The sequence below is a fragment of the Macaca fascicularis genome, chromosome 11 (genome assembly GCF_037993035.2).
Source record: "Macaca fascicularis isolate 582-1 chromosome 11, T2T-MFA8v1.1".
Taxonomy (NCBI): domain Eukaryota; kingdom Metazoa; phylum Chordata; class Mammalia; order Primates; family Cercopithecidae; genus Macaca; species Macaca fascicularis.
Genome location: NC_088385.1, coordinates 74,032,824 through 74,058,671, shown reverse-complemented (window position 1 = coordinate 74,058,671; position 25,848 = coordinate 74,032,824). Strand labels below are relative to the sequence as shown.

General features: G+C 39.2%; 1 protein-coding gene across 2 annotated transcripts in view; it reads right to left on the bottom strand.

Moving 5' to 3' along the window:
- CAND1 (cullin associated and neddylation dissociated 1) overlaps positions 1-24,185 on the bottom strand; it is a 45,893-nt gene extending 21,708 nt beyond the window's left edge. The window contains exons 1-4 of one of the 2 annotated variants that reach the window (XM_074007364.1): positions 23,816-24,185; positions 11,055-11,198; positions 1,347-1,456; positions 183-337 (exon numbers count right to left, since the gene is read on the bottom strand). In XM_074007364.1, the coding sequence (XP_073863465.1) occupies positions 183-337; positions 1,347-1,456; positions 11,055-11,057 (268 nt within the window). In that variant the 5' untranslated portion in view covers positions 11,058-11,198; positions 23,816-24,185. The remainder of the gene's footprint in view (positions 1-182; positions 338-1,346; positions 1,457-11,054; positions 11,199-23,815) is intronic. The other variant, XM_005571475.4, reaches the window with a different exon arrangement.
- Between the last annotated feature and the right edge of the window lie 1,663 nt (positions 24,186-25,848).

Genomic DNA, 25,848 nt, shown 5'->3' with positions numbered 1-25,848 from the left:
TTAATTTACTTCTAAGAAAAATAAGGCTTCAAGCTTTAATTTTCTTAATTGTCCAAAGGGATTCCTACGAAGATCTGTAAGGACAGCCACCTCCCTCCCTCCTTGGCCAGAAGGGGAAAAAAAGGTGGGGAGAAATACCTCCACATAAAAACAAATAGGAAGAAAAATGTGCTCTTGCTTACCACTGGAAGCTGGAGGAAGTTCTCCAATTACTGTTTTAAGACCAATACTTGAAATGTCTCGAAGTTGTTCTTTATCAGAAAGCATGTTAGTGCAGAGGGTATCTACAATTGTCTCTACTTGGTATTCTTTCACTTTACTCACTAAAGGGCCAAGACTGTAATACAAAGAAGAAATTATTTTAAAAAATCTAGATAAGCACAAAAACAGGAAAATACATAAGTAGAAATGTTAACCTTCCTGCCTAGAACTTTCAAGATAAAGTATATACCATGTCTGTATCATAAATAGTATACAAATAACGACATAAGAAAATTGTGATTGGTTAAGATTTTTGCAGTTGGTTTCCACGTTTTTCTCATTGATTTCCATCCTAGTATCATGAAACCGAAGCTGCTTTCCATATCATACCCCATGTCATACCCCTAAAGCTAATTAGTTGACAAATACAGAGAAAACTTATTTCTAATTTTTTTAAGAGACAGGTTCTCACTGTTGTTCACACTGGCCTTGAACTCCTGGGTTCAAGCAATCCTCCCACTTCAGTCTCCTGAGTAACTAGGACTACAAGGACACACCACCATGGCTGGCACAAAACCTTTTAATAATAAAAAGGTGAGACCGGATGCAGTGGCTCACACCTGTAATCCCAGCACTTTTGGAGGCCAAGGTGGGTGGATCACTTGAGGCCAGGAGTTCGAGACCAGCCTGGCCAACATAGTGAAACCCCATGCCTACTAAAAATACAAAAAAAAAATTAGCTGGGCGTGCTGGTATGTGCCTATAGTCCCAGCTACTTGGGAAGCTGAGGCACAAGAATTGCTTAAACTCAGGAGGTGGAGGTTACAGTGAGCCGAGATTGCACCACTGCACTCTAGCCTGGGCCAGAGGAGACTCTGTCTCAATCAGTCAATCAATCAATCAATCAATAGGTGAATTAGGAGTCTGCTCCTGACGAGAAGTTTTTCCTACAATGGAAGTTCAATCTAACATAAAGATTTAGCATCCCTCATCTAAAAATTCAAAACTCTTTGAGTGCCATGGTGGAAAATTCCACACCTGACCTCATGTGCTGGTCAGTCAAAGCTTTGTTTCACGCACAGAATTATTTTTTTCCATTCCTATCCTCAATGTACAGAATTACTAAAAATATCATATAAAATTACCTTCGGGCTATGTGTATAAGAGATATATATGAAACATAAATGAATTTCATGTTTAGACTTGGGTTCCATCCCCAAGTTATCTCATTTTGTATATGCAAATATTCCAAAATCTGGAAAAATACAAAATATGAAACACACTCTGGTCACAAGCATTTCAGATAAAGGACACTAAATCTGCATCACTTTGCCAACTTTGACCCTTTCTTCCTATCACCAAACACCACCTCATGAACCAAAAGAATTTCCACTGCCCTTGAATCTTAATTTATAAAACAATGTGCCTTTTATATTCTTGTCTAAATGTTAAAAGCAAAAAGTAACTGGTTGTAAAGATGAAAACAAGTGAATACTACACTACCCTGTGCTCCCAAAGCACCTTGCATATACTTTTCTCATTACTATTATGGATGTTGTTACAAGTTTGCATTATGTTCACCAATTGAACCACTTCTTGAGGATGGAGGAAAGTCCTTCTTTTGTGTTCTTCTCATAGATTTTAGTAGGTAAGTTTGGTACATGAGTATCATTAAGACAGCAGCTCCCAACCATTTTGGCAGCAGGGACCGATTTTGTGGAAGACAATTTCCACGGATTTGCAGAGGAGGCGGTTTCAGGATGAACTGTTCGACCTCAGATCATCAGGCATTAGATTCTCATAAGGAGCCCGCAACCTAGATCCCTTGCATGCACAGTTTACAATAGGGTTCGTGCTCCTATAAGAATTGAATTCCACCGCTGATCTGACAGGAGGCAAAGCTCAGGCAGTAAGGCTGGCTCACCCTCTGCTCCCCTCCTGCTGTGCAGCCCAGTTCCCAACAGGCCAAGGATCTGTATGGGTCCATGGCCCAGGGTTTAAGGACCCCTATATTAAGAAGTCACTGTATTCAAAATTATTGAATAACAAAGACAGTATGACAGTATGGCCCCCTATCTTCAAAAACTTAACCATCTGGTTCATGAACTATGGAACTCACATAACTATTTATGAAATAAAGAAGGCATTCACTACCCTGTCATGATTAAAAACAAATTTAAAAAAAACCTTTTAAATGCAATGTCAGCATTTACAGGGTAAAAGACTGAACATTAACAGTCAGATTTTTAGGTATTAATTATTATTATTATTTTTTTTTTTGAGAGACAGTCTTGCTCTGTCACCAGGCTGGAATGCAGTGGTGTGATGTTGGCACACTGTAACCTCAGCCTCCGAGGTTCAAGCGATTCTCATGCCTCAGCCTCCCAAGTAGCTGGGACTACAGGTGTATACCAACATGCCCCATTAATTTCTGTATTTTCAGTAGAGACGGGGTTTCACCATGTTGACTAGGCTGGTCTTGAACTCCTGACCTCAAGTGATCCACCTGCCGTGGCCTCCCAAAGTGCTGGGATTACAGGCATAAGCCACCATGCCAGGCTGGTACTGAGCTTTCATGAGGTAGTTAGAAAAGAAGAGCATTTCAAATAAGGAAACAAGCTCTTGTAAAGACCAGAAACTAAAACAAGTAGAATGTATATTGAAAGAAATTAGGAGTAAAAAGAACTGCTTGATACAAAAGGCAGATGGAAAACACCATAGGAAAAGTAATCGCCTATGATATTATAGAGAACTCTTAAAGTCTGGTCAATGACTTTAAATGTGATAAAATTGGAAGCCAACACATTTTTTGAAGCATAAGTGACATCATGAAAATTTAATTTGATAAATGCTCATATCAGTGTCTCAAATAGATGCTCAATTGATGACTGCTGACTGCTTGACCAGAGAAGTAGAAGGCAGGGCAATTTGGTGATTTAAACGATAAAAATAAAAAAACTGAAAGGTTAAATACAGCCTAATCCAAAATGAAGGCAGTGCTAACGGAAACATGGCAGATACATGAAGAGACCGAATATAAAACAATAAAAATTGGGAGCGGAGTTAAAAGGAACTCAAAAAATGAATTTAAAGAGTTCTAGCTTTCAGCTGAATAGTGGCGAGTCACGACTGTAATCCCAGTACTTTGGGAGACTGAGGCAAGTGGGCTCCTTGAGCTTGCCCAGCCTGGGCAACAAGGCAAAACCCCGTCTCTACCAAAAATACTAAAATTAGCTGGTTGTGGTGGCATGCACCTGTGGTCCCAGCTACTAGGGAGGCTGAGGTGAGGATCACTGGAACCTAGTAAGTCAAGGCTGCAGTGAGCTGTGATCACAGCACTGCACTCTCACCTGGGTGACAGGGTGAGACCCTGCCTTAAAAAAAGACAATGTTATTATTAGTTAGCTGGACACGGTAGTGCATGCCTGTAATCCCAGCTACTCGGGAGGCTGAGGCAGGAGAATCACTTGAAACCAGGAGGCAGAGGTTGTGGTGAGCTGAGATGGCGCCACTGCACTCCAGCATAGGCAACAAGAGCAAAACTCCATCTCAAACAAATAAAATAAAATAAAAATCATAAAAAAATTGAAATGCTGTATTTAAAAACTAACAATAAAAAATAAAGGGCAGTAATTATAAAACTGAATAAAAGAAAAAACAAGACTTAACTACCTGCTATCTACAAAAAACAATTTTAAAAAAACAGATAAAACAAGAAATAAAAAAGATACATATGCACAAAAACCAATCTTGAAACAAATGGGAGTGGCTATATAACTAACATCAGTGAAAATGTATTTCAAGGTAAGGTGTATTACCAGAGATAGAGAGAAATGTCTTATACTCATAAAAGGGTCATACATCAAGAAAACATCACTATTATAAATGTGTATGTACCTAGTCATTGACAAAGACTCTGACCAAACTTTACTAAGCCACATCTGAGCACTCTTCTCAACAAGCAGTTCTTGACCCTGGGCCCCTGTCCTTGCCAGGCCTACCCCAATTGTAGTGAGAATATCACCACCCTTGATGTTTGTTTTTATGTAATGTTCCATCTCTGACTATTTCCGCTTTTTGGCTATAAATTTCCACTTTCGTAGTATTTGAAGTTGAGACCAATCTCTCTCTCCTATTGCAATAGTCTTTACACCTATCACAATAGTCCTGATTAAAGTATTTCTTACTGTTTAAACAAATGTCAGAACAATTCTGTCTTTAATATTATACAGTTTTAAAATCATCCTTCTCAACAGTCAACAGATCAACTAAACAAAAAAATCAGAAAGGACAGCCGGGTGTAGTGGCTTATGCCTAAAATACCAGCTCTTTGGGAGGCCGAGGTGGGTAGAGTACTTGAGGTCAGGAGTTGGAGACCAGCCAGGCCAACATGGTGAAACCCTATCTCTACTAAAAATACAAAAATTAGCTGAGTGTGATGGTGTGCGTCTGTAACCCCAGTTACTTGGGAGGCTGAGGCAGTCTGAGAATCGCTTGAACCTGGGTGGTGGAGGTTGCAGTGAGCAAAGATCATACCACTGCACTCCAGCCTGGGTGACAGACTGGAGTCTAAATAATAATAATAATAATAATCTGAACACTATCAAATACCTTGACCTGACACTTATAAAACACTTTACCCAACAACTGCAGAATATACTTTCAAGCATATATAGAACATTTGCCACGACCTACCATTTGGTACACCACAAAACAAATCTCAATAAATGTTAAAAGAAAGTACCCTGACCACAGTAGAATTAAATTATAAACCTGTAAAAAAATAACCTCCAAATTATTTGGAAACTGCTTCTAAATAACCAATGGATTAAAAAAAATTACATCAAAAATTAAAAATATTTCAAACTGAATGATAATGAATATACCAAAATTTGTAGGATGTAGCTAAAGACAAACTTAGAGGAAAATATATACCTTTATACATTTAAATTAGAAAGAAAGCCATTAGGAAAGCAATAATCACAGAAGAAATCAATGAAACAGACAACAAACAGACAAAATTAATAAACCTACAAGTCAGGTCTTTAATTAAGATTAGTAAACCTGGTAAGTTCCTGATTTGATTCAATTAATTGATGATTAAAAAAAAGGAACACAAATTATCAAAATCAGGATTGAAAGAAAGGGATATTCACTGATGACATGATTGTTTAGGTAGAAAATCCTGAGGACTCAGCAAAAACGACTTTAACAAGTATGAGATAGTATGGTTTATGGTTTATGTATTATTGTTAATACATGAATTCTTCTCAAACACTCCTAAAGCTTCAACACAATTTTAATCAAAATTTAAGCAAGCTTACTTTTAAGAACACAAGTTGACAACTCTAAAATTTACATGGAAATATAAAGGACCTAAAAAAACGAAACTACTCTTGAAAAACGAAGAATGAAGCCAGAGAACTTAAACTACCTTTTACTTTACATTTACTATCTACACCCATGTTTCTCAACAGGACAATTTTTGCTCTCCAAGAGACATGTGGCAATGCCTGGAGACATCTGTGATTGTCACAACTGGGAGAAGTGGGAATGCTATCAGCAAATACTGAGTAAAGGCCAGGGATGCTGCTAAACACTCTGCAGTACACAGCATACATAGCTTCCAACAACAAAAAAGAATTACCTGGCCCAAAGAGTCAGTAATGCCAAAGCTGATAAACCCTGAGCTAAAATGAATGCAAGTGTTGTACTGGTATAAGTATAGACAAATAAACCAATGGAACAAAACAGCATCTATAAATAGACCCACACTTTTATAGTCAATTGATTTTTTGACAATGATGCCAAAGTAATTCAGTAGGGAAGGAAGGTCTTTTCAATAAATGGTGCTGCATCAACTGGATATCCATTTGGAGAAAAAAAGAAAACGTTAATTCCTACTTCATATCCTTTGCAAAAATAAATTCAAGATAGATCATAGAACTAAAAGTAAAGCTAAAATTAGAAATCTTATTTGGAGAAAACCTTTACAACCTAAGGTAAACAAAGATTTCTTAGGACACAGAAAACAATAACCATAAAAGAAAATTTTAAATTAACTTATAAATTAAATCAAACTGAAATAAATTCAAAACCAAAATTAAAAACTTAAGCTCATCAAATTCAGAGAAGAACTACAACTTGATAATAAAAAGCCCATGCACAAAAAAAACCAAATGGCCAGAAAACACATGAAACAGTGCTTGACATCATTAGTTACCACGGAAATAGAAATTAAAACCACACTTACACACCTACTGAGGTGGCTAAAATTAAAAACTGACACAACCAAATGGCTGGTGAGAATGTGGAGCAACTAGTACTTTCACATAAAGTGGTAGATAGACTTTGAGAAACAATTTGGCGTTTTCATAAAAAGCTAAGTGAACAAGAGCAGTTTCACTCTTGGGTATCAGTAAAAGATAAAGACACACGTCCTAAATGGGACTTGCACACAAACGTTCACTGTATATTTATTCACAGTAGTCAAATCCGTGAAAGAAATCAAATGAATAAACAATCAATGGACTACTAATCATTAATAAAAAGGCATGAACTACTAATATACACAACATGGATGAACTTCTGGTATCATGAGAGCAAAAAGAGCCAGACACAAGAGCACATACTATATAATTCCATTTATATGAAGTTTTGTAACAGGCAAAACTAATTTATGATAAATAAACTCTGAATAATGGTGACCGTGATTGGATATGTTGTATGATAAAATTATACAATTTTGTCAAATGACTATCCAGTCATTTGAAAAAGGTCCATCTTTTTCCCAGTGACGTCACCTTCATAACATATTTTACATCCTATTTTACATCACTGGTCTAGTAATGCCCCACTACCTCACTGCTTTGATTATAGAGACATAATATTTATAGGGCTGGCCGGGCGCGGTGGCTCACGCCTGTAATCCCAGCACTTTGGGAGGCCGAGGCGGGCGGATCACAAGGTCAGGAGATCGAGACCACGGTGAAACTCCGGACGCTGAGGCAGGAGAATGGCGTGAACCCGGGAGACAGAGCTTGCAGTGAGCCAAGATCGCGCCACTGCACTCCAGCCTGGGGGACAGAGCGAGACTCCGTCTCAAAAAAAAAAAAAAAAAAAAAAAAAAATTTTATAGGGCTAACCAACACCTCTCTACCTTCAGCAATTGTTCTACCTGTTCAGAGTTTTCTTGACTATCTTCAGAACATGCTCACTCTCAACTCTAATATATTTTAGTCAGTTTGTCTAGTTTCTGGAAAAAAAAATTAATGATTTTTATAATTAATTTAGCATAAAAGTAACCTGAAGAGAACCAAAAACTTTATGATGTGAAGTTATCCCATCCAAGGACATGAGATGTCTCTCTGCTTGTTCAAGTACATTTTTGTATCTTAAAGTATTTTAAAATGTTTCTCTCATAAATTTGGAACAACAGAAAACTGTAATCTTACCTTATACCACACAACACTGCAATCCAAGTCACCATTGTAACATTTCTTGTTACTTTATTCCTATTTATTTTGTCTTTCTGTTGCTATAATAAATGGGTATTCATTTCTATTATCTTCTAATTGCCCACATGAAAAGCTAGTTATCAAAAGCTTATATAAAAGCTACTAATTTTATAAATTTTACATCCTACCTCACTGAATTCTTTTTATAAATTCAATTTTTCTTAACTGACTTGTTTTTCCCACATACACTTTTCAATTCTTATGCCTCTAATTTTCTTCCCAACCCTCTGTCTTAAAAGTGGTTAATACCCTCAAAAGAAACGGCAGAGAGATACACATATTTGCCTTGTCCCTGACTTTAGGGTGAATCTATCTGGTATTTTATAACTTTTGGGCTGAAATAACTGTGTGTATGTGTGTGTGTATTGGTAGGGCACTGAATGTGTGTGGGCTGAAGAAAGTGTGTGTGTGTGTGTGTGTGTGTGTACATGCATGTGTACACTTTTAATGTTAAAGAAGGACCTATCAATTCCTATGTTGTTACATGTTCTACCTGGAACAGATGATGAATTCTGTCAAGTGGGATAATACATTTTCAACCTGTTCTTCACTCTAATGACAAATCAAGTATGATGCTAGTTTTTGAAAGTTCTTCACCTCTCTAATTATACGAAGTAAACTAAGTGCTTTTTTTTTTTTTTTTGAGATGGAGTCTCGCTTTGTTGCCCAGGCTGGAGTGCGGTGGCGCGATCTCGGCTCACTGCAAGCTCTGCCTCCCGGGTTCACACTGTTCTCCTGCCTCAGCCTCCCGAGCAGCTGGGACTAAAGGCGCCCGCCACCACACCCGGCTAATTTTTGTATTTTTAGTAGAGACGGGGTTTCACCGTGTTAGCCAGGATGGTCTCGATCTCCTGACCTCGTGATCCGCCTGCCTCGGCCTCCCAAAGTGCTGGGATTACAGGCGTGAGCCACCGCGCCCGGCCTGTTTTGTTTTAATCAAGTCAGTGTTGACTCTTACCAGTGTCTTGACAACTAGCCAGTTTTTTCTCCCTTTGACCTATTAACATTATGAAATAACTATTAATAAAGCATATAATACTGAACTGCCCCTTAAAATCTTAGTCACAGTTTGTTACTAATAATACACTGCTATATTTTATTTTGAACATTTAAATGAAGCTAGTCTATAATTTTCTTTTTTTTTTTTTAAGTATTATCATTAGTCAGGATCTGTTATCAGTATATAATTTAAATAAAAGTCTGGAAAGTTTTCATACTTACCCTATGTTCTGAAATAGTACTACAACTCTCTGTACTGGAATTATCTGTTTTTTTGAGGTTTTAAAGATGCTGTGAAATATTTCTGGATCTTTCTTTTGGGTGATGAATTCTTTGTTCAATTTTTCCAAAAATTGAAAGTTTTTGTTCAATTTTTCCAATTTTTTGATATGGCTGCTTAATAATCTATCTATTGGGATTTTCCATCCTCCAAGACCCAGCTCTTAGACAATTTACTAATTATCATTTTATCTTCTACTCTATTTATATCCTAATTCCTTTATTTTCTTGAATATACGTTATTTCTCCCCAACTCCTCTAATTATAAATGTAAAATATCAACAAAAGGTCAAGAAACTCAGGTTCCTAATGAGTAAAGATACATACTCAAGTGACTAAGAACTAAGATACATACTAAAGTGACATACCTCCCAACTCTCAATTTGGGACAAAGACTACTTTTTTAAAGACTTATTTTTTTAAAAGGTTGAGAAACATTCAGGATATATTTTGAACAAAGCTTAATTTTGTTTATTAGGCACATGGCAAAAAAATATTAAAAGATAAAGAATTAAAGTGAAATTACTGACTCATCTGTATTATTCTACAACACCCTTTTTTTTTGAGACACAGTCTTGCTCTGTCGCCCATGCTGGCATGCAGTGGCACAATCTTGGCTCCCTGCAACCTCTACCTTCCAGGTTCAAGCGATTCTGCCTCAGCCTCCCAAGTAGCAGGGATTACAGGCGTGCGCCACCATGCCTGGCTAATTTTTGTATTTTAGTAGAGACAGGGTTTCTACATGTTGCCCAGGCTGGTCTCGAACTCCTGACCTCAGGTGATCCACTTGCCTCGGCCTCCCAAAGTGCTGGAATTACAGGTGTGTGCCACCACTACCGTACAACACCATTTTTTGAAAGACCCATTTTATTTTAAGCTTGCAAATGTCCCAAGTTAAAGAAATTTGTATTGCATGTCTGGAAATTTTATGCTAATTAGTTCTCATATTTTTATTTACTCTTACAAGGGATATGTAAAAGTTTAGGCTAAAACAAATTTAAAATCCTTTAAAAAGAAGTAACAGTGGAATAATGCTTTATTTAAATCGATACCAAAAATAATGATGTAAAAAAAGACATAATTCCATAATTTCTATGAGGCTAAAAGTTATACTAATAAATATGTAAATTAAGGATTTCTAAAAGTTGACATTCATAAACTAAATCAGTATGTTAATGGAATTTATTCAGAAATCAAATTATTTACCCTACCAAAAATAAGAAACCAAACTGCCAACGTCATGCATAGCAAGAAGCCCCCACTGCATTGTACACACAATCAGAATCTCCGTAATTCTTAGAAAAGACTCTGTAACTATTGTATCATATGTATATTGCATCAACTGATGATGATACAATATACATATTGTATCATCAGTGTTGTTTTAACTATGGTTTAACTGCTGCTATTCTTCATTAAGAATTTTATTATTATTAGTTTTTTGGCTGGGCATGGTGGCTCATGCCTATAATCCCAGCACTTTGGGAGGCCAAGGTGGGAGGATCGCTTGAGTCCAGGAGTTCGAGACCAGCCTGGGCCACACTACAAGAAAATTTTAAAAAATGAGGCAGGAGGATTTTAGCCCAGGAGGTCAAGGCTGCAGTGAGCTGTCATCACACCACTGCACTCTTACCTGGGAGACAGGGTGAGACCCTGCCTTAAAAAAAAAAAGAATGTTATTATTAGTTTTTAATTTTCCTTAATCATTTCATTTTCATTTCATCCCCACTGGAATACAGAGATATACAGAAGCAAGTAGGGCTTTAACTCAGCTAAAAATGTAGGCTATAGTCAAACAAATGAGAGAATCATTGTTTTTGGAGTACCCTACATGTACTTCGTAACAAAAGAAAATACCATTTAGTAACTTATATGCTGTAAGGAAATATACTATATATACCATATACAAACACTAAACATTAGTCACCTAAGAATTCTAAACACAAACACTAGAAAGAGATAGTACAAGGCTAAGATAATTTACTACTTATCATGGAGTTTTTAAAAACAGGGTTGGGGGAGCAGGAAGAAAGACTCAACCAGTAAAAAACAACTTACCATTTGACAGCTAAATTCTGTACCTCTCCATTTTTATCTTCCAGTAACTTCAAAATCATTTTCACTACTTTCCTTTCACTATCATCATCCAACTTGATGGAATCTTTCTGCAGTTCCGTCATCAAATCATTTGTAGCCATAAACCTATCAAAAAAAATTTGTTAATTTCAAAATTTTAGAGCATTAATTTAAAAAGATAATGATTTTTCAAATCCAGTGCTATACCATTCACTCAACAGGAACATCTTTTATTATAAAACTCATCCACTTTTTTTAAAAAGTGATCATAAATTTAATCTAAAAGCTACCAAGAAAAAGAGCAATAATGTACTTAAAATTTATTGTATCCAGAGAGAGGGTGAGAGAGTTTTTAAGTACTGATATGCTTTTATATGAGGTACCATTATCCAAAATTATTTTCCCCGGGTCAGTCTTAATCTCAAACTGACTAACAGGACTCTACAGTGAGCACTCTTTCATTCAAATTAACTGCATCACTGCTTTTAGGTAAGAAAAGTTCCTCTTTACTTTTTCTTTACATGGGATTTGAATTCTATCTAGGAAGTCCTTAACCACAAACATTAAGAACACCTTCCAAACATTAAAAACACTTTCAAAACAAGTATGTTGCATTGCAGGGGGTGGTCACATATTACCGGAAATTTTCCATAATACCCATCACTAGGTATAGGCCTATTTTTTTTTCATTCTTTTTTTTTTTTGTAGAGGGAGTCTTGCTCTGTCACCCAGGCTGGGGTGCAATGGCAGGATCTCAGCTGACTGCAACCTCTGCCTCCCAGGTTCAAGCTATTTTCCTGCCTCAGCCTCTCAAGTAGCTGAGATTACAGGCGCCTGTCACCAAACCCGGCTAATTTTTGTATTTTTAGTAGAGACAGGGTTTCATCATGTTGCCCAGGCTGGTCTCGAACTTCTGACCGCAGGTAATCCACCTGCCTCGGCCTCCCACAGTGCTGGGATTACAAGCATGAGCCACCGTGCCCAGCCACCAGGCTTATTTTCAAAATAGTGAAGAGGTGATTCTAGAAAGTAGCTCCCCCTGACATCTCCCACCTCCCCTCCCCTTAAGAACCACTGCCCAAGGAAGGAACAGCCTGGCAAAAACCCAGAGTGATTAATCATCTAATCTCGCTTTAAATGAAAGGAGTGAATAGTGGACAAGATAAATAGAGTCTCAGGTAAAATAAGGTATAAACAGAGTCTCAGATTTTCTTCTCCACATGCCTTACCAAACAATTCATTGTTTTAAAAGTGATTTCTCAGAATATGAGATAATCACATTTAAATAAAGCCCTAAGACCTCCTTAAAAGCCAAATGAACTTGTCCCATAATTCTTGGCTCCCCTCCACTTATGGAAGCAATCCAACTAAGATAACTAGTTAGCGTTCTTTTCTTTTATTTGAACCAGATTCAGTTTTAGTAAAAATATATTATTTTGTACACTACAGAGAAATGTCAAAATCCATGTTTAAATAAAAAAACAACTGTTGGAGCCGAACTGATAAACAGCTATGGAGACAGTCCGCAACAGGGGTAATAAACTATGTGATAAAAGCTGGCAAAACAACTTAATAATTTAGAAATGCATTACATTAAGGTAATTTTAAGGATAACTCCAATAACTAGTATGTTCGTTTAATGCTGATCTGACAAAGTTTTACACTACATGCAAGTATGTATTATGACAAAAACCACAATTACTTTTGCACCAACCTAATAGTTTAATTCTTACCACGTTCTGTAAAACTGCTTATTTTTAAAAAAGCTTATATTTACACTGGCGCAATATAAGATCAATTAAGCATGTACTTTTAAAAAATGGACACAGCTCTCCTAACTGGAAGCCCCTCACCCATTTTATAATGTGACAAAACAAAATTAAAACGACATGATTTTCATTAATATTCCGGAAAGCGAAAAAACTGCATAACACATTAATGCAGGCACTCCTGCACACAAAGCACTGAAAACACCTTAACCATTTTACTTAAATAAAATCCATTAAATAATCATAATAGTTATTACCTCTAAGAACCACTGCAATGCCAGTTATCTGCTTCCAGAGAAAACAATGATCATCAATTTAAGCACAAAAACATAATTCCAAGTAAAAAGTTGTTTTTTGGTCCGGTATGGTTCTACCGGCACAAATTCATTCTTTACTTATTGTTTATTTATTCACTGTCTATTATGTAAGAAACCCTGGACTAAGAAATAAGGACAGATAAAAGGTGAATACACTTTGGCCCCCCCTAACATCAAGAAGCTTATATTGTAATAAAGAAGCCTACTGATTTTCAAAAATCTATGATTAATGGTTAAATAATTTAAAAAGTTAAAATGAGCACTGTCAAAATTAGCAATAGATATTTTTAAAAAGCAGAAAAAGTAGATTATTATAATACCAAGAGGTTTTTTTTGTTTGTTTGTTTTGAGATGGAGTCTCACTCTGTCGCCAGGCTTGAGTGCAGTGGCGCGATCTCGGCTCACTGCAACCTCCGCCTCCCGAGCTCAAGTGATTCTCCTGCCTCAGCCTCCCAAGTAGCTGGGACTACAGGTGCCCGCCACCACGCCCAGCTAATTCTTTGTATTTTTAGTAGAGACGGGGTTTCACCATGTTAGCCAGGATATCTCTTGACCTCGTGATCCACCGCCTCGGCCTCCCAAAGTGCTGGGATTACAGGCGTGAGTCACCGCGCCCGGCCACAAAGAGTTACTTTTAAATGGTGACCCTGAAATCACAAAGTTCTGGGAATAATTTATTCCTTCTGTAAATGTGATATTAAAAATTTACATTATTAATCTTATTAAGGAAGTTGACCAGTTTAAAAGCTGTCCATGGCATGTCCATGTCTCTTCAGCATTTACTCTTTTAGGTGTGGTGCTAAGGGCACAAATCTCAATACATTTTATAAAACACTACTCAAGAGCATATGGAAATTATCACACCAAAGAGTTGACTGTTAGGTAGGATCTCAAAGGATGAATGAGGGTTTGTGTGGGAAAAATTGGTTTGGGATTTAAATTACTTTTTTTTTTTTTTTTTGGTGGTGGGGAAGGACAGAGCACCTCAGAGTAAAGGCCTAAGGAAACAGTTCAGTATGTGGAGCACAGAAACCTAATAGGAAGATGATGGGAATATAGGCTGAGGTCAAGATGGGAAGGGTGTTATATACTCATACACTATGTAATAAGAAGCTACTACATATCTGGTACTGTTCTAGTTGTTGCTGACAGAAGGGCTAACCAAAGCACACACAATTCTTGCTGTCTTGGAGCTTATATCACAGTCTAGTAAGAGGTATGTTAACTTTTTAAATTGCATATATGAGTAAGCACCTGTAGAACTAAGAACTAAGATAAATGCTATGAAGGAAAGTGTTATCAAGAAAACACTACGGGGCCGGGTGCCAGTGGCTCACGCCTGTAATGCCAGCACTTTGGGATGCCGAGGCAGGCAGATCTCCTGAGGTCAGGAGTTCGAGACCAGCCTGGCCAACATAGTGAAACCCCGTCTCTACTAAAATTACAAAAATTAGCTGGGTGTGGTGGTGCACGCCTGTAATCCCAGCTACTTGGGAGGCTAATGCAGGAGAATCACTTGAACCTGAGAGACAGAGGTTGCAGTGAGCTGAGATTGCACCACCGCACTCCAGCCTGGATGACAGAGTGAGACTCATCTCAAAACAAGAAAACACTATCGAATAAACAAAGTAACATGACCTAGACTGAATTGGGGGTTGTGTCAGGAAAGACTGATCTAAAGAGTGGGGGTTGGGCATAGTGGCTCACACCTGTAATCCCAGCACTTTGGGAGACCTAGGCAGGTGGATCACTTGAGGTCAGGAGTTCGAGACCAGCCTGGGCAACATGGTGAAATCCCATCTCTACCAAAAATACAAAATGAGCCAGGCGTGGTGGTACATGCCTGTAATCCCAGCTATTTGGGAGGCTGAGGCAGGGGCAATGCTTGAACCTGGGAGGCAGTCGCTTGAACCCAGGAGGTGGAGGTTGCAGTGAGTCAAGATCACACCACGGCACCCCAGCCTGAGCAACAGAGTGACACTCTATCTTAAAAATAAATAAAGAGTGGGCAGAATTATGGTGAAGCAAGGGAAAATTTGTGCCAGGTAAGCAAGGGCCAGAAATTTAAAGAATTTGTAGACCATATCAGGATTTTAGCCTTTATTCTAAGAGCAATGGGAAGCTACTGAAAAACAGCTGGGTTATAGATGGGGAATAAATGCAACGATCAGATTTACATTTCAGAAACAGTACTCCAGCTATACTGTGGACCATACTTTGGAGAGAACCAATCTTCATTTGGCCATACCAATGGAGACTAGTTAGGAAAATGACTAAGTGAGAAATTATGATAGCCTGAGTTAGGGTTATTGCAATCAATGAAGATGGAAAAAAAATGACATACAGTTGATTCTCATTATTCCCAGGTTCCATATTTGCAAATTCACCTACTTATTAACATTTATTTGTAAAGCCAAAATTATTGCTTCCTATTTCACAGTCATTTGCAGATGATGATGATGAGTGTCAAATGGTGAAAAATTTGAGTAATGCAACACATACATTCCCAGCTGTGGTGGGACAAAATAACACTCTGCCTTCTAGCTCTAGCTCTCATGCTGTAAACAAGCATCTTCTTCTTGGCCTATTTCAGCCCATGTTTTTCACATGTTTGTGCTTTTTGTTGGTGCTCTTGTTGTTTAATATGGCCTCCAAGCACAGTGCTAAAATGCTGTCAACCATTCCTAAGTGCAAGAAGGCTATAATGTGCCTTCTGAAAAAAACATATGTGTTAGATAAGCTTCTTTACTGGCTGTGAATTCAATGTTAACCAATCAGCAATATATATTAACACATCTTTAAAAGAAACACTCATAAAACAAGGTTACAAACTCATCAACTGATTAAAATAATGTGACTCAGGACTCATAGGAACTAATTCCATAATTCCCTCAGAAGCAATGGTTCAGTACTTGCTAACTCAGTGTTTGTGATAATGTTACAAAACATATTACAAATACTGAGAATAGTTGGTTTGAATTTTACAAACTAAAATTAATAGTTCTTCAAAACGGATTAGACGTAGGGATGGTAAGGATGAGCTAGGAGGAAAGAAGTAAAACGAAAACCACAAGACTGGGTATTGCAGTCAGCTGATGTATCCTTGTCCAGACTCTTAATGTTACCCTGCAGCCACCATCACATCAGATAAATAAACTGCTCATCTTACAATAGAAGAAAGGATTACCTTTGGTTAAACTGCAAACTACATGGAAAGGATATTCCTCTGATCTTAAACAACAAAATCTCTGCCATAGTGAAGATGTGAAAATAAAAAATTAATGTCCTGCAGCCCAACTCTGTCTGCCCTTGGCCAAAAGTGGGCACTGATAAAGAAAAAAACAGCAGCCTCCACATTCCAGAAACTTATCTGAGACTCATACCTAAACCTCAGTGTTACTACCAACTGATCTGATGCTTAACAGCTAAAGCATATTGTTTCCTTGGATATAAACAATCTCACAGAACATCCATTTTGGACAAGGTCACCGAGCAACACAAAATACCAAACATTCCCCTCTCCAGTTAAATGAGTGACTGGTACTTCTTTACCAATTACAGCTTTCCCCTGCTTAGGTCAGCCCTCCCTATAAAATTTATTAAAAGGCCAAATCATAGAATTGACCTCTCTTTCTGACAACATTCAATCTAAAGCAAAGCTTCACTTCCTTAGACTCTTTCCCAAATTACCCAAATGAATAGGTTCCTTCTAAAATCCTTTGATACCCTGAAGTGTGTGTTCTCCCTGATTATTACAGACAAAAAACCCAACTTGTGTCAGGATGCCCATAAAACAGAATTACAAGAAGGAAAAAGTGGTTAAAAAATATATATATACCAAAAAGATGAGCAAAGAAAATATCCGCTAAATGAGTTACATCAGGAGACTAGGGAGACTGTTAGGGATTTTAGGAGAGCAGTCTCTACGAATTCAGATGGGCAACAGCTAAGAAATCTGGAGTTTATCTTGTAGTCAAAGGAAATCAGTGAGGGAGGCAATGATCAGCTGCAGTATATAGAAACAAAATTCTAACGGCCAGAGGGAACACACTGGGTTAGGAAGAGGCCTGAGACAGCAAGATTAATTTGAGAAATATTCATCAGGAGACCAAAGAAGACAGACAGCAGAAGAGTGGTATCAAAGGTTTTCTGCTTGTGACTTTCAGTGGATGGTAATTTAACAGGCCAAAATAAGGATAAAGAAGGCATTAAGATGGGAAAAGAAAAAGATAAATGGTTACATTTCAGACTTCAATGGAATTTCCAGGTTGATATGACCTGCAGGCAGTGCCATCTCATTCCTTTATTCAACAAGTATTTTGAGGGCACCAACATAAGGAACTCTACTCTGCAAACATAATGATGAGTAACATGTAAGTCTGGAACTTACACTAGATCTAGGTATGCACTAGATGGATAGATACCTTGCACTCACATTAACTCTCACCACAGCCTCTCCCATCAGACATAAACACAATTTTACTCTTGTTTCCAACCAGAAATCTAGTTGATATGGTCAATTTTATCACTCAGTACACCAATTACCTTTCAGAGATCCTGCACATACACCACTGCTATATCATTTTTCCTCAGTTATTCCTTAGAGTGCTATGAATTTAATTGGAATAGTTTTTTTTTTTTTTTTTTTTTTGAGACAGAGTCTCCCTGTCGCCCAGGCCGGAGTACAGTGCTGCAATCTTGGCTCACTGCAACCTCCGCCTCCCGGGTTCAAGCGATTCTGCCTCAGCCTCGTGAGTAACAGGTGTGCACCACCATGCTCGGCAAATTTTTGTATTTTTAGTAGAGACGGGGTTTCACCATGTTGTCCAGGCTGGTCATGAACTCCTGACCTCAGATGATCTGCCTGCCTTGGCCTCCCAAAGTGCTAGAATTACAGGCATGAGCCACCGCACAAGGCCTAAATTGGAATAGTCTTGATATTGTTCATGTAAAGAAATCTAATTTTTACTAATCTTTCTTCCCAGTTTTATCTGTGAGGTACCTTCTTCCTCTTTCTCACTGGTGAGCCCTAACCACTGCTGATAACCAGTTAGTACAGTATATATCAAGATAAAAACATCTAAGTAAAATCAAGAAAGTTACTGCCATCAATCTGCTAAGTATTTTTAAAAGTGCCCAGAAATCACCTTCTTAATCTCTGCATATCTATTTCTTCTAATTAAGCCTGCTTTTCTTCAAGCACAAGTACTTAAGATAATTTCACTGTTTGCTGTTATGTTATTGTAAATGCCCACACCGTACTTTTAGCTATATGATAGGATCTGTAAGGTTCCTTCCAGCTCTGAAAACCTATGATTCCTTAAAAGGTTTGAGGTTTTTTTAATAAGCATTTTAAACAGTTTCCAAAAGAAAATATCGTCCAATATCCAAAACACTTAAATAAATAAATCTGGTAATATAAACCTTTATCAAATAGGGAAAAACTTGCATTCTATAGTGTAGTGAATTATTTTAGGAAGATTCTATCAGGTGGTATTTAAACAAACAGTTTAGTTGACTTTACAATGGTTTCCTGAAGGTTCCTAAAATCCTATATAATCGAATTAAAATCCAATTCTACTTAAACAAGCACCTACTGAGAACCCACATGGCCCAGAGCCAGACAAAGCGAAGGATTCCGTTTAGTCAGACAAGGTCCCTATTCTTAAGGAGTTCTGTGGACAATATCCATCCAGCTACAATCAGTTATCTATTTCCTCTTCCCCAGTGAAATTTTATATCGTGTGCTTTACATTTTCTCTTTCTACCTAGAGTTTCATTTTCAACACCTGGCTTAGATCTCTCCATGGACAGGAATCTTCTTTCTTTAATGTTCTCTGCCACTTAATACCTGACAATTACATACGGCCCCGGGTTATTCATCTTTTTATAATAGTGTCTTAACTATTCAACAAGCATGTAGATTTAGGGAAAGCAAGCACTAGATCTTAAACTTTTTGTAGTTCTTCTCAGGAATTATTAAAAGTATCTTCTAGCATGAAATATTTTATAACCCTAATTTTAGAGGGAAATGAAATTTAAGGCTTGAATCTTAATATCTCCTAGTCTAAACCCTGGAGAAGTGACATAGCTGGGTAGTTAAGAGTTCATGCTTTGGGGGTAAAGAGATCCTATAAATCCCAGACCTACTATCTAACTGACCTTAAACAAGTACTTCATCTCTCCAAATCTCAGTTTCTTCAACTGTAAATGAGATTGTTATCCTCTTTTACTAAAGTTGTAAGGATAAATAAAAATCAAGCTCACAGTAAGCATTTATATTAACTATTATACATAGAAAGACAATGATATTTTCTTTAGTTCTGAGTCTTTGGAATATTTTAAATCAACTGGTGGTTGAAGCATATGAAAATGGAAGAACTGGCTGGGCACAGTGGCTCAAGCCTGTAATCCCAGCACTTTGGGAGGCCAAGGTGGGCAGACTGCCGGAACTGAGACCAGCCTGGGAAACATGGTGACGCCTGTCTCTATAAAAAAAAAATTAGCCGAGTGTGGTGGTGTACACCTGTAGTCCCAGCTACTCTGGGGACTGAGGTGGGAAGATTGCTTGAGCCCAGGAGGTTGAGGCTGTAGTGAGCTGAGATGGTGCCACTCACTGCACTCCAGTGTGGGTGACAGAGCGAGACCCTATCTCTAAAAAAAAAAAGAAAAAGAAAACTTAATTACCTCAATCCACCGAATATTTAATATTAATATTAATATTCACAAATGGAGTGTCACATGGTTCATCCACATTAAAGCTTTCGCTCTGGTATCTACCGAATCCCCTATCTATTGGTTAAATTATAATGTTTACTCTTTATTCCTTTATAGAACATGCATCCCTAGAGGTCCTTAAAATAACTATATATACTGGTATAAAAGTCTCAGTACACTCCAGAAGTGTTTTTTTTTTTTAGGGGAAGTGATGAGAAGCACTGTTCTAAGGTACTGTCCCAAGGAATGTTTCTTCATTTTTCTTCTGAAGGTTTTATTTGAATCAGCATTCATTAATAACTTTTCACTAAACCGAGGCTAGTATGTAACAGGCAATATCCTAGTAATTGAGACACACAAATGCCTCCTCCTTTTTTTATAAAAGAGCTCCTAGTCTTTTTTTTTTTTTTTTAAGGGTTTAAAAAAAAAAAAAAAACCTGCATGGGCGGGCACGGTGGCTCTTGCCTGTAATCCCAGCACTTTGGGAGGCCAAGGCAGGCGGATCACAAGGTCAGAAGATAGAGACCATCTTGGCCAACATGGTGAAACCCCATCTCAACTAAAATACAAAAAATTAGCCAGGCGTGGTGGTGCGTGCCTGTAAATCCCAGTTACTTGGGAGGCTGAGGCAGGGGAGTCGCTTGAACCTGGGAGGCGGAGGTTGGAGTGAGCTGAGATGGCGCCACTGCACTCCAGTCTGGCAACAAACACTCCGCCTCCGTCTCAAAAAAAAAAAAAACAAAAACAACTACAACAACTCTGCATATGGCATCAGAGTTCCTAACATCGGCATTTCTCATCCTAATGCTTCCCCATTTCTCCTAAGTCTTAATATCCCATTTTTAAATAATGCACAATACTAAAACACAAAACAAATATTATACAATTTTTCAATAAATTGAGCCAATTAAGTCCTACAAAAAGATTCTTTTAAAATGCTGACATTTCCAAAGTTTTAAGCCTGCATTCATTCCTGTCCCTTCTCTGTATTAATGGACTATATAATTATCTACATAGACCTGAAATTTTATACCTATAAGCAACCTTTTGTAATTAGTCATGTCCACGCCTCTCAGAAGTGAAAATGTAATCTCAAATTAAGTAGCTTGCACAAGATCTTACAGTTCATAACAAAGAATCACACATGATTAGAACCCAGATCTTGTGATTAGGTCAAATTCTCTTTGGATTCTACCATGAGGAGAATAAAATTTGCTCTTCATGTTGGAGCACTGTTTTCTTCTCTTGTCCTTAGTACAGGCAGAGTGCTTTGCAAATGTTGGTCATTTCATAATGTTAATTAACCTTGCCCTCAAGATCCTTCTAGTGCTAGGTATTTTAAAATATGTAGCCACAATTCTTGGTATTTAAGCCAAAATAAATAAACTTCTAATGAGAACAAAGCATCATTTTTTAAAAAAGAACAAATTAAAATAAATGCCTGTGCTAAAAATATGCAGGAAAAATTTCAAAATTCTTGACTCCAAACTCTAATTATTAAATGTCTGTTTAAACTGAACATATAAAGTGCTTTAGTTCCAAAGACCTATTAACCAGATGGCTACAGCACATTATAAAAATGTTTTTTAGAAGGCAGTTAATAAAAATATCTTAATGATGTCAAATTACTGGAAATCACATACTGGTCCTAAACATATCCTACCTAGCATTCACCAACTATTAGGGATATACCAATATTACACTAATCCTCCAGGCAATGTTTTGATTCAGTACAACCAAAATTCATAATCTTTATCAAATTCAGCAGTGACTGTCATTTAGTATCAGAGCATTATTCTTTCATTTAACTTTGTTTTAAAAAAAAAAAAACCTTGATATGTATATGTTGTCTTTCTTTCACAGGAAATTTAAGAAAGCAAGCTTTAGGCTGGGCGTGGTGGCTCACGCCTGTAATCCGAGCACTTAGGGAGGCCGAGGCGGGTGGATCACAAGGTCAGGAGATCAAGACCATTCTGGCTAACACGGTGAAGTCCCATCTCTGCTAAAAATACAAAAAATTAGCCCGGTGTGGTGGACACCTGTAGTCCCAGCTACTCGGGAGGCTGAGGCAGAAGAATGGCGTGAACCCGGGAGGCGGAGCTTGCAGTGAGCGGAGATCATGCCACTGCACTCCAGCGTGGGCAACAGAGCGAGACTCCGTCTCAAAAATAATCACATGTATGGTATCACCACATAATTTATTTAGCCTTTCTAAACTTATACTCATACAGAAGTCTGACTAGCTGAACAAAATTGTATTATTACAAAGTGCTATCTTCAGACTGAAATTGACCACAATCAGAATAAAATGTACTACCTTTACAGATGAGCCAAACTGACAGCAATGGGGAGGAAATCACACGACACACCTTATCCATTACTTGAATTGGAAGCAAGCAAAGCCCCAAAAATCAAAAGGCATTCCAATCCGTTAAACAACACAAAACTTTTATTTGCCCCAAGATTCTTAATTTTGGCGCTAGAACTACACAAATCTAAAATACACAAAACAAACTTATGTCACCTCAAAAAAGTTACAATACTAAAATTTTTACCATTAGCAAACTGATTTTTAAGCTTTAAATACAACACTTAAAAGCTGCCTAAGTAGAAATATTTTTTTAAGTAATATATGGTTTTGTGGTCATTGACTATTTTAATAAGCCAGTACATCAATTTAATCAGAAACACAATTACTACTTTTTCACGGCTCTCTCCTTTCACAAACCCTAAACGTTCTTCCCAGTCCACACGGTTTGGACACATTTTCAGGTGTTAACACATATTGTTCATACGAAACAAGCAAACGAGCTCTTTAGTCACAATTTTAGTTGACGACTATTTGTTCTTTCCTTTAAAATGCACCCAAATTACAACCACTAAAGCATTAGAGAACAAAACAGGTATAAGGAAATAAGCAACCTTTTTTTTTTTTTTTTTTTTTTAAGATTGAGAACTTATTTGTGAAGAGATGGGAGGCGGGAAAGAATGCAACAATCACCGTAGCGTGCAAGTAAAAAAAAACAAAAAACAAAGATAACCTGTAAAAATATAACAAATCTTGACTACGCATATTACAACAATTTGGAACCAACAGTACAGATCTCCTGAACAGAACTGCTGTAATAAAGCTTCATATTCACAAGCTCCGTATTAAACACCTCTTCCTTTTGAAGAAGATCCGTCTGCTATGATCAAGATCCAGCAATCCATCCCTTTGGCAGTGATTTTCGATATGAGGACATGAGACTGAAACCCCGAGTTCCTAAGCGGGTTTTACCTGACAAGGGGAACTGACAGTGATGCTGGCGGGAAAACCCTACAGAGCGAAGTTTCCTCCATCCTGGCTCCCCTCCCCCTTCTTCCCACCTTCACGAAAAGAAATAATACAAAAAAAGAAGTATATATCAGCCAAGAGCACAAAAGTTCACCATTCCACCCGAATGCAGCAAGGCCCACGCGCACCTGCGGGCAGAGAGGAGGCCGCCGGGTCCCCGAGTGGGCAGCAGCTTGGGCCCCAGCGAGCAGGGCGGCCTAGCGACGCAGGATGGCAAGAGAGTAGGCCCGGCGCCCGGTCTCCCGGCCTAGAGCAACTCCCTTCTCCACAATGGTGGGTGGTTTCGCCCCTTCGCGCTACCTGAGACGGGAGAATCGCCTCCCAGTGGGGCAGGGAAGGATGTGGGGGCACTTAGAGACGCAAACGGGGCCTAGAGACTGCGGCGGACAACTGCCTAGGATAAAGAATGGGGGGATGGGGTTGCAAGAGGGGAGAGGAAAGGGGCTCGGGAGGGATCGGGAGGCCAGCGGACCAGTGCGCTGGAGACCTCGGGGTAGCGAAGCTACCGGCTACGGCCGAAGGGGTGGGGCAAGGCCTGCGTGACGGCCAGGGCCGCGGCAGCGAGAACCCCGAGGTGGGGTGAGGGTCGGATCTCGGCCTCACCTAAAGTCCTTGTCGCTGGATGTCATTTTTTCCAGCAAATTGGAAATGTGGTACGAGGCGCTCGCCATGTTGACGGCCTCGATCCCGCCCGCTGGCGCTGCTGGAGCTGCTGCCCGCTGCCGCCGCCGCCACTGGAGCTCCTCCTCTCGCTCGCGGCGGCTCCCGCTTCCAGGGTCGCAGCGCGACGCCGACGCTGACTAGGGAGGCGCCTCGACGGGCTGCCCCCTCCCCGGCGAGGCGTGGGCCTGTCCCGTGGTAAGCCGAGGCTACAGGGCCAGCCTAACGACGGCGCTGTTCGCTGGAGAACGAGCTCATGGGCGGCGGGACGGGAAGCCAGACACTTCCACTCAGGGCCGTCTCGCTCCCACTCGCTCCGCACTCGCTCCCTAGGGCAAAAGGCCAAAGCCCGCCTCCTTCGCTCCGGGGGCGGGGTCGGCAGACGCGGGACGCTACGGAAAACTAAGGTCAGAGTTCACGGAGGCCTCCCCGCGCACGCTATGAAGACGAGAGTTAAAAGACAATTCGGTTGGCTGAAGGCTATGTCAGTTTTCGCGTGACCCGCCTTTTAGAGGCATGACAACGACAAAAAAGGGGCTGTTCTCGCGAGACTTTAAAGCAACGGTTAAAGGACAGGAGACGAGTGGAGCAAGTGGGCCGTAATCTGAAAATAATTTGATTATTTAATGACATTAAGAGAAAAAGATTACGAGCTTTGAGAAAGAGAAAGCCTAGGAGTAACGACAATTAAGGAGTTAGCTTGCGGAACCAACATAAGAATTATAACAGGGAGCTTTCGTTTGGGATCAGACGCGTGGCCTGCATTGCCTTAACCACCATGGGGTAATGTTGCCACGTGAAAACCACAAATCCCAGAATTCAGTCGGGTGATACACTGGCTAATAATGTGATTGGCTGCGGGAACTTGTAGCTTACTCATTGGCCCCCCCGGAAGGACTGAATGCTGGGATATGTAGTCTGAAGGGGAGCAGTGCTAGATAAAAACCTTTGAATCGCCGCGCACACCGTTTCTGCCGCGGATTCTTATTTTGTCCAATACGGGGTTTTTCTGTTATGCGGTATTTGTAGAGCAAGCTGCTGCAGTTTGGCCAGGCGCATTGCGGGTCAGTTGGTGTTCTTGCCAGAGGCCTAGCAGCGACTTCCTAGCGCTACTCCTTGCACCTCCCAAGGCAGCTGAGCCTCCCCACTTCTCTGGCCAGACAACACTCCTTCCGTGCATCGTAGAGCCACCTCTCTGACGCCAACAGGACCTTAGTAAGACTAATGGGTATGCGACAGATGACTGTAGTCAGGCCCTACTGTTTTCAAAATAGCTAAAAGACTATCTCTGTAGTTAGCTTTTGTAGCCTTGATAGACCTGCAGCTGTGTATTGTTCCGTCAGACAGACAAATCCGTGGAGTTATCGAAGTATTTACTATCCAAGTTTTTCATCTGCTTAATATTTGGGATTTTAAACACAAATTTTGCCAGGTAGGGGTCAACATCCCTGAAAGTGTTAGGGGTGGAGCCAGCTGACAGGCCTTTCTAAAAGAACAGAGAGCCTGGTGAAGAGATGAAAAATCAATCTCACTTGATACTCCTGTTAAAAACAACAACAAACCTTGAAATAGGTCTCTACTAGCACATACCTCAAATCTGATCAAATCTACCTGACCTTTACCATTGTTTTCTATATTCATCAACTATTACTGAGTACTTAAAAGTCAGGCAATAGCAGTTAATGAAACAGATGAAACTTGATTTAGCCTCATAATGTGTGTCTAAATTTCACACATACCTCTGATCTGCTCTCATGTGTCCTTTTACTTAAATGTATGTAATACAAAGGCCGGGTGTGGTGGCTCATGCCTGTAACCCCACCATTTTGGGAGGCCGAGGCGGGCAGATCAGGAGGTCAGGAGTTCGAGACCAACCTGGCCAATATGGTGAAACCCCATCTCTACTAAAAATACAAAAATTAGCTGGGCATGGTGGCGCATGCCTGTAGTCCCAGCTACTCAGGAGGCTGAGGCAG